This window comes from Barbus barbus (genome assembly GCF_936440315.1).
Source record: "Barbus barbus genome assembly, chromosome: 11".
Lineage (NCBI taxonomy): Eukaryota > Metazoa > Chordata > Actinopteri > Cypriniformes > Cyprinidae > Barbus > Barbus barbus.
Genome location: NC_136739.1, coordinates 19,301,681 through 19,311,021, shown reverse-complemented (window position 1 = coordinate 19,311,021; position 9,341 = coordinate 19,301,681). Strand labels below are relative to the sequence as shown.

General features: G+C 38.6%; 1 protein-coding gene across 5 annotated transcripts; it reads left to right on the top strand.

The window, feature by feature from the left end:
- The first annotated feature begins 2,052 nt into the window (after positions 1–2,052).
- Positions 2,053–7,879, top strand: LOC306876818 (gap junction alpha-3 protein-like). Of its 5 annotated transcripts, none has more exons than XM_079428232.1 (3): positions 2,053–2,115; positions 3,084–3,147; positions 4,164–7,879. In XM_079428232.1, the coding sequence occupies exon 3, from the start codon at positions 4,199–4,201 to the stop codon at positions 5,516–5,518; it is 1,320 nt and encodes a 439-aa protein (XP_079284358.1). In that variant the 5' UTR covers positions 2,053–2,115; positions 3,084–3,147; positions 4,164–4,198; the 3' UTR covers positions 5,519–7,879. The 5 variants fall into 5 exon arrangements, with proteins under 5 accessions (XP_079284358.1, XP_079284357.1, XP_079284359.1 ...); XM_079428231.1 differs by having other exon boundaries at positions 2,063–2,399; XM_079428234.1 differs by having other exon boundaries at positions 2,067–2,399; positions 4,182–7,879.
- The last annotated feature ends 1,462 nt before the right edge of the window (positions 7,880–9,341 follow it).

Sequence of the window (9,341 nt, the reverse complement as noted above, 5' to 3'; positions counted from 1 at the left end):
TCTAATGCCATTAGAGCGTTAGAATTAGTATGTTTTGTACCTTGTTTTTGACACCCTGCCCTGAGAAAACAACAAAGCCTAATTGATAATTCACACTGCCTGATTGTCACTCGCGTGAACGAGCACCGATTTGCCTCCGATTTCGGGCATTTGTCGGCGATTTATCAAAACCTGTCGGCGAGTGAAAAATCGGGCTAAAATCGTGCAGTGTGAGCTTGGCATAACCCGACAGTAGATTTCAAGCATGCTTCATTCCAGAGCTAACATTCCTCCCCCAAGCCAAAAGACAACTAGGGTGTACGTACGTCACTGAATTGTCTGTAAAAATGTTCTAGGTTGATGAATTTCATTTTCCAAATTTCTCAAGAGCCTCACAGTCTAGTGGCCTTAGAAAAGCCCAAGAGTGACTCCTAGTGGTCACAACGACATAAATGAAGTTTAGAGACCGTCTTTGCACAGTATTGAGTGTCCTTCTTTGAAGGATTATTTACACGATGTTGTAGCCTATTGTATATAAATGCTTCTTTTTAATTTTACTTGATTGAGTTTTGCTTTGTTTACTTCTTTTTAAACGCAATTTATTTTGCTTTCTATTACCCATTAACAGTTTTGACTATATAATTTACAGAGCTGAGCATGATTTGTGTTTTCTATGTTTTTCTATGTGGTTATTTTGCCACATAATTTAAATGTCTTCAACAACGGCACATCTGTGTTTAGTTTTAAGTCGTTTCACAAGGTTACCTTGCATTGACCCCTACCGGGGATTTTATATCTGCATACCGCAGTGCCTAATTAGGTTGTTAACAAATAAGGCTGTAGTGGCGTGAGAAGGTTTACTAGCGGCGTGGACTCTCAGTCATCCACCTGTTGACAGGTGAGAGCTCGTGGTCCAACTGTCCATTATCTTCTGCTTTGTTTTTCTCCTCTCTGAGAGGCTCTACAAGTCAGCGGTGACCAGTTTTGTTTTTAAGGCCGTGATTAAACCGTGGAAATTATTGTTACCACATTTTGTTAAGTTTCCACGGAATCTTCTGCTGTTTCCTAAAGTGGCCTGTGATCATTTTTGATAATTTCTTTTGAAATTTTGGCCAACAACTTATTTTTTATAAGAATATCTAAATAAATAAATAAAAACCTTATTATATGTTTGCTGTTTGTCGTTATTGTAATTCCCGTGGGAAAAACCAATGGAGGGCGGTGCATTTCTATTCTATTTTAGGAAAGGCCTGCTGCATAACTGGATACTTTTTGACTAGACTCACGTTTGTCTTTTTGCCAGTTTACTACCACAAACCAGCTTTTAGTAATTGCTTAAATTACTATAAACTTTTTTTTTTTTTTTTTTTTTTTTTTTTTTTTTTTCTACTATAAACTAATAATTCAAATTCTAAAGTAGCCTTTCTGTATCTGCAGTGGAAAATATTAAATTGCATCTGAGCATCTGCACAACTAATTTGACGGCAGGTAATTTTATTATTATGTTCCGCAATTGTAAAACAGTTATAGAAACAAGAGTTTAACAAAAATAAACTTATACTTTAAACTCAACATGGCCAGTTATTTTGATACATTTTTACTCCGCTAACGAAAATATTTCCAAAGCAGAATCAAATTGCCAAACAACGCATCAGTGACTGACTGCTGAATGGAACGCGGATTGATATAATCAGTGAAACGTCTAAATTCTGTTTGTCTTAAGAAATCTTAACACTCTTGGAACACAGCCTGTACAAGCAAATAATAATAATAATTATTATTATTATTTCAAATAATTAGAATCATCACAATCATTACCAACATTATTATTATTATCATTAGCCTATCATTAATATAATAATTATTATTAAACTATTATTATTATTATCATAGCCTATCATTAATATAATAATAATTATTAAACTATTATTATTATTATTCTTAGAATATTATGTGGTATGAAGTCAAATAAAGCATCTGTCTTCATTCTGAGTAAGTTGTGGCGATGAGTTTACCCCAGTTGACAGGGGCGTGGCGTGCGCGCTGACTGGCCGATGACTTTCTGAACGCAGCACTCTTGCATGACCACTCAAAGTGACAGTAGCGATGGCTGGGAACGGGAGACAGCTGCGCTTGGTGAGACCCCGTCCCCACACTCGGTTTGCGATGAAAAACTAGGTTTTCTACGAGAGTTTGACCTCGGGTCTATGTGTGAAGAACTTTTGTGAATTAATAAGTTGGCCGGCCACTTTCAAAAGAGTTTGGTAAGCTGGCAGTGCTGCCAGGATTTGGGAACGGGGGGAGCGGGGAGGGCTCCTGCTACCTTTGGGAGGTCTTTATGCTTTCAACGCACTCAAACTGTGGCACCAGTGGCCGCTGGATATTGCTCTCTTTAGATAAGTTTGCCTACTTCAGTCAAGGTATGCTTTCAGTTAGGTCTACGAATCTTTTATCCTTTTACATCCCACATTAATTCATATGACTTTTTGCTAACTGGAAGGCCATCAACTTAGACTTCAGTTTGGATGGTTTCTACTAACAGCTAACATCATTTAGAAACATTTCAAGAAAAGCTGTTGTTTGAGATGACGGGTATGAGCGCATAATCACTGCAAAGAATAGAAAATCTGCCTCTCTCTGACAATTTGAGCTGGATGTACAGTGAAGAACAGTGGACAATTACTATCATCAGCTAATTATATAAACATAAGTAGTTTCTGATGAAATGCTTAGCTGATAGATCAAAGACACTAAGTATTATTGATATTTGATAATTATTAACTAATAACTTTAATAACTGTAATGAAAATTATAGCTGCCTTGGGAACTAAAATATTTTTTTAATTGGATAATTTGATAGAAATGAGCCATGCTAGACCTTAATTTACTGGAATTAAAAAATAAATAAAAGGGCTAAAATTGTTATTATCTACGAAACTAGTATATTTTTTTCTTAAACCTAAATAAATAATTATTTTAGTTATATAACGTTATGTATAAAGATATATAAATGTAAAAATAAACCAAGTTAAATGTAAAATCAATTAATAAACAACTGTTTTCTTTTATTATTATTATTATGTAACTTGCACTTTCTCTTTCAGGGTCATAGACTTGATTTAGAACCTTAGTCGATGGATTTGCCGCCCTCAGTACAACATCATTTTAGTAAGTAAATATATTTTTCTTCCGATTGTATATTTTGCTCTTTTAGGGTTCTTTGTTTACTAATGACAATAATATCTCAAACTTGTTCTGTTAAATCTTCTTGTTTATTTGAGCTCATAATGATACAGATGAAATCTGTGTTGATCAAAATCCTTAGGTTATAATAACATGACACACATTTCTGGATTCATCAGTTTTTCAAAGCACTTACAGCACCTACAGGGTAAATTCATGAATTGTTCATTTTTAGCTGGCAATTAATTATACTAATGTAGACATGATCTGAGTGTAGATTCACAACTATAAAGTGGCCTGGTTTTGGCAGTGCCCTGTCTCCATATTTCACTGCATTTTTCACCTTGATGTCCTGAAATTGTCTCTATCACGCATCACTGTCCAGTCAATGCTTTCAACTGTTTTTGAACATTATAATGTCGATCTCAGCACATGCCTGCTGGGCAGTGAAGCGAACAGGTGAGAGAGAAAGAGACTGTGTGTATGAGTGTGGTGAAAATGTGTGTGTACGAGTGTATGTGTGTGTGTCAGCGGCTGGAGAGAAAGCGAGCCAGAGAGAGTTTGCTTACACTGTGCATGACAGGTTCATAGCAGCCAGTTAGAGAGCTATATAGCCAGGGGTCAAATAGCCAGTTTAATGTCAAACATTTTGTTTTTTAATGTGATATTTACAGTGATCAATGGCAAGGTTGATTTGCTTGGTTTTCCTAAACGTCGTTTGGTAAAGTTGTGCAGGGGAGTGCTTCATCAGGACTGACCGTTTGGATCTTATGCAGAACCGTGAAATGCTGTGTGAGTTCATGAGGGCTGAGTGTGTTTTTTATGTTAATTCACCTTTAGCTGTGCCTGTTTGAGTGGGCAGTGCAGGCCTGAGAAGATCCAAACCATCTCGTGTACAGTGTAACGTTATTTTGTTAACTAGTTCTGATGAATCCTCTCTGTTCCCCTTTAACCCTTTCTCTCACCTGACTCCACACTCTCTCTCTCACTCTTGCCCTCAGACTGTACTTTCTCTCTAGGCTAGAAATCGTGAAGCATGGGTGACTGGAGCTTTCTTGGACGGCTCTTGGAGAATGCACAGGAACACTCGACCGTGATCGGCAAAGTCTGGCTGACTGTACTCTTCATCTTTAGGATTCTGGTGTTGGGAGCGGCAGCCGAGGAGGTCTGGGGCGACGAGCAGTCGGACTTCACCTGCAACACGCAGCAACCCGGTTGTGAGAACGTCTGCTACGATGAGGCCTTCCCCATCTCCCACATCCGCTTCTGGGTGCTCCAAATCATCTTCGTGTCCACGCCGACACTCATCTACCTGGGCCATGTCCTGCACATCGTTCGAATGGAAGAGAAGCGGAAAGAGCGCGAGGAGGAGCTACGAAAGGCCAGTCAGCTCCAGGATGAGAAAGAACTCCTGTATAGAAACGGAGGGGGAGGGGAGTCTGGTGGACGGGGTGGGGGCGGCGGCGGCAAAAAGGAGAAGCCACCAATCAGAGACGAGCATGGCAAAATCCGCATTAGAGGTGCCTTGTTGTGCACCTACGTGTTCAACATCATTTTCAAGACCCTGTTTGAAGTGGGGTTCATTTTAGGTCAGTATTTCCTCTATGGTTTCCAGTTGCGGCCCTTGTATAAGTGTGCGCGGTGGCCCTGCCCCAACATGGTGGACTGCTTCATTTCCCGGCCCACGGAAAAGACCATCTTCATCATATTTATGCTTGTGGTGGCTTGCGTGTCCCTTTTGCTGAATTTGTTCGAAATCTATCACCTCGGATGGAAGAAGGTCAAACAGGGCATGACCAACGAGTTCGCCCCCGACCGTGAGTTGTTGCCCGACGCGGACGAAACGGAGGCCGAATCTTCTAGAACTGCGCCTGCCACCCTCAGCTACCCGCCAGACTACACGGAGGTGGCAGTGGGTGGCGGAGCGTTCCTCCAGCCTGTGTCGGTGCCCTCAACGGCCGAGTTCAAGATGAACCCTCTGCGCGAAGAGCTGAAGGAGTCCTCGTCGTTCTACATCAGCAACAACAACCACAGGCTGGCTGCCGAGCAGAACTGGGCCAATCTGGCCACCGAGCAGCAGACTCGGGAGATGAACGCCGCCTCCCCCTCCCCTTCCTCCTCCTCCTCCTCCTCGTCTCGCTCCTCCGATAACGGGCGGCAAGCCAAAGATGCCGCTCAGCATGCCAGTGCCCCCACCACTCCCGGCGGTGGTTCGAGCGCTGGGCCGGAGGAGGGGCATGTCACCACCACGGTGGAGATGCACGAGCCGCCCATCATTTTCACTGATGCTCGACGACTGAGCAGGGCCAGTAAAGCCAGCAGCGCGAGAGCGAGGCCCAATGATTTGGCGGTGTAGTGGCTCTCCACTTCAAAACACAGGTTTTTGTGGACAAAAACACAAAAAATACACCAAAAAACATGAGGAAGAAAGAGGCAGATTGCTGGAACGAAAACGTTAATTCCATTCATTAATTCTATTTTGCAATGTAAAATTACAAAGAGTTTAGTCATCTCTTATGGCTTATGAAAGATGGCTTCTGAATGCTGCTTAGTGTTATGCGGATCAAGGATGGTGGTGGTGGCGGTGGTGGATGAGGAGATACCCCCTCACAATGTAAAACGCTTTGAGTGCCTAGATAAGCACTATGTAAATGTAATGAATTATTATTATTATTATGCAGTAGCTGAATGGAGCAGCAGATCTGATGCAGGTTATGTTACACCAGAATCTCAAGGATTCATTAAACAAATGTCACTTAAATTAGTCTTATGACAATGCCTTAATGGAAAAATTTCCATTCAGTCTGTTCAATTTATTAAATATATATTAAGTCACCAAATATAAAATGTTTGCAGTACAATAATACAGGTTACAAATAAGCAAAAATACACTTAAAGTACAACATAAATACACTCTGAGTATTTAGTAGACAATGACATAGTCTCATATATTATTATTTTTAAAGTATTTTTGAAGACTTGAATAGGATATGAGACAAATGGGAAAAAAGAGAGTAGTTGAAGTAATCGAAAGAAGTTGTCAAATTTATTAACACCCAATTTAACAATGTTCTCTTTGTTGTTCCAGCATCTGTCTCTACATTTCCTCACTGTAAAGAGAAATCAAAAGGTTGAGGAATAAAAAAGTAAAAAGCACATTGCTTGATTAAAGTGGCAAACTTTAATGCATCACAGAGAAAAGGTCATCCATACACTGAAAAAATGAGCATATAACTGAGGCAAGTGAAATATTTAGATAACTGTTGTACTAGTGAATGGTGCAGAGTTTTAATTCATATAGCTTGTGTATTCTCTGGACCAAGTTTCTATTTTTCTTTTTTTCAATCCCAAGATCTGAAGTTTACATCCTGCTCCTCTGTTCGAGTTGAGTTTTGATATATGGCCATGTCCAATCTTGCCATCAGGAATACATGATCACTTTTGAAGTAGTTAATCAGATGAGGGGAGTACTAACTCTCATTACATGTGACATTTGAAATCCGTATTGGTTTTTATTTTAAAAAGTTTGAGCATTTTCTAAAAAAGTAAGCAATTGGTTGAGAATGAGTACAAAAACAGTTATCAAAAACATTGCTTTTCTGTAGTCAGTTCATGGTTGCCAAAAAGTAGTTACTTCAAAATGGACATAAAAAGATGCTGCAAGTGTCTTATGCTGATATGGAGTTTATCCCCCGTTTTTTGGTCCAGTTTCAGGTTACTGTGAGGCCCTCATTTTCACTGACTACTACTGCTGTTGTATAGAACATGCCTTCTGTAAACATAACAACTCACATCAACTTGACAGCACAACGTGATATATATATATTTTTTGGAAACCTTTAAAAAACTGTTGTTGAAACCCATTCAAACACAGTGTACATTGCTTTTATTACCAGGTCTATATTTTTGCAATGCATTTAAAGAGACAGACAGCCCTGAAATAGAAATGGTACATTACTTCATCACGCAGAGTTTGTGCTTAGGACAGTATTACTTTTGCTTTTATCAGATCACAGTATTACAGATATATGTTATTTATTTTCTGCCGTTTTAATGTATCCTAAAACGAAAGTGTGTTATTTTGTCATTTTTTGGTTCTTAAAGTTTACATTTTGGTAAATAGTTGAAGATTTGCACATTTAGGCAAAAGACACTGTTCAATAATTCTTACATTGATAGAAAGGAGGAAATATTTTTGATCCTTAAAGGAAAATGTCTTAATGGTAAAAGTCGTTGTGTTGATGGCAGTATTATTCCACTTAAATAACATCAAATGTAATTTAGAAAACAGCACTTGTAGAGTATAAGAAATATATACGTTTCCCATGTTTTATTTTAGGACTGTTGTGGTGGCCTGAAAGGACCGCAGAAAATTTGAACTTTGTGCATTATAGCATTTCATCCATTCTGAATTAGAATTGGCCAGCCAGCCAGCTCTTTCCTATCTCGATCCGTTTGTAGTGTACTTAGTTGCAGCCCATTATTCTCAGATAACACTCATTTCTTGAACTTCTTGAACTGATTTTCTCTAGCAGAGCTGATTATTCTGACCAATCAGGGAAATGAACCACCTACATATGCTCAGAACAGCAGCCTGTTTCAATGCTGTCTTAAGAGAAGTGCCTTGTGTATTAAATTTTATAAGAACAAGTTGATGTAAATGTTCATTTACCTCAAATGTTTACAAAGCTGTTACTAAATAAACTTTTTGTACCATAAATGTAGGCTACTCTGTCTTTTTCAGTTATACACGGCAGGCGTCAAAACTCACATTAAATGTTATTGATGTTAAATGCTTTCAAGTGCTGGCTTGTTCACTAAAAAGGCTCTGTAAGAGGGCTATTAAAAAAAGACTGGGAAAAAGAAACTTTCACAGAAAGATCTTTCTAAAGGTTAGAATGTAATTAATTAATTTAGTCATTTTTAACCAACCCTGACTTTATTTTAAAAGTTAATTATCCTAAGCCTTGACAAGGCATTATGCAATTTTATATGATCCAGGCCAAAACCATCAAGAACAACACCATAATGAGAGGAAACCTAAGCACATCTCAAACGAGAACTTGCACTCGTTGACCTCTGACCTTTATGCTTATCAGTCCTCCTCTCCAGATTCCTAGAGGGGAAGTGAGAATGAGACTGAATTATGAGGGACACTGAAATGACACATCACCCACACAATTCGCACAGTCCTCCCTCTGTGAGGGAATTGCAAATCCGCGCAGGCCAGAGGATGATCTATGTCATGTACATACAATGTATGAAACGGACAATAATTTAAATCCTGATTCTGTTTGTGTAAGACAAATGCTGCTTTGTTTTTTTAGCAAGCTATTTATAATCTGAAAGTAGAAGTACAAATGTTGCCCCTTTAAGAAGCTTTAATGTGTTTAGCTATCTGTTAGTAGCTTTATCTGCTGCTGAACAGCCTGACAAAACAGATCTGTACAGTCTGTGGTCATTCCACATTTAATACAAAAAAGAATTCAAAAAGAAAAAAGAGGGTTTATACTGGCTACAGGGTTTAAATACTGGAACAGGGGCACCTTGTCTGCAAAAACCTAAGACTGCGGGAAATATATTAGGAAAAAGGAAAACCAATTTTTATTTTTTTTTTGGTTCATCTTAGGTCAGACAGAAAGTTTGAAGCAAATATTGTAATATTGTAATATAACACAAATAATATAGATATACACATATCTACATATAACACATTAATTCAGATTAGGAAAAAAAGAACACCAGTGATGCATAATTATACATTCAAATACAAGCAAGAAAGCAAGAAAGAAAGGAGAAAAAGAAAATAAATAAAAAAAAATTATAAAAAGGGAAAATTAAATAAATATAAACAAATAAATAAAATTAAGATACAGTTGTCTCATTAAAATATTCCAGAAAAGGGCTCCAGACTTTCAAAAAAACGTTTTGGCTTTTATTTAATTGCAAACCAAATATTTTCCATCCTGAGAGCATGTAAAAAGTCAAAAACCAATTGGCAATAAGGAGGAGGAGCTGCTGACTTCAATTCATAAGTCGCCTAGCCAGTAGAGTCGCAAAGGCTACACTGTCAGCCTGTGAAGCAGGGCTGTCCAAACTCGGTCCTGGAGGGCCGGTGTCCTGCAGAGTTGAGCTCCAACCCTAATTAAACACACCTGAAGCAGCTAATCAAGCTCTTA

Bases quoted from the DNA above. Each gene is read 5' to 3' on its own strand.
- LOC306876818 (XM_079428232.1), top strand. From the start codon at position 4,199: ATGGGTGACTGGAGCTTTCTTGGACGGCTCTTGGAGAATGCACAGGAA.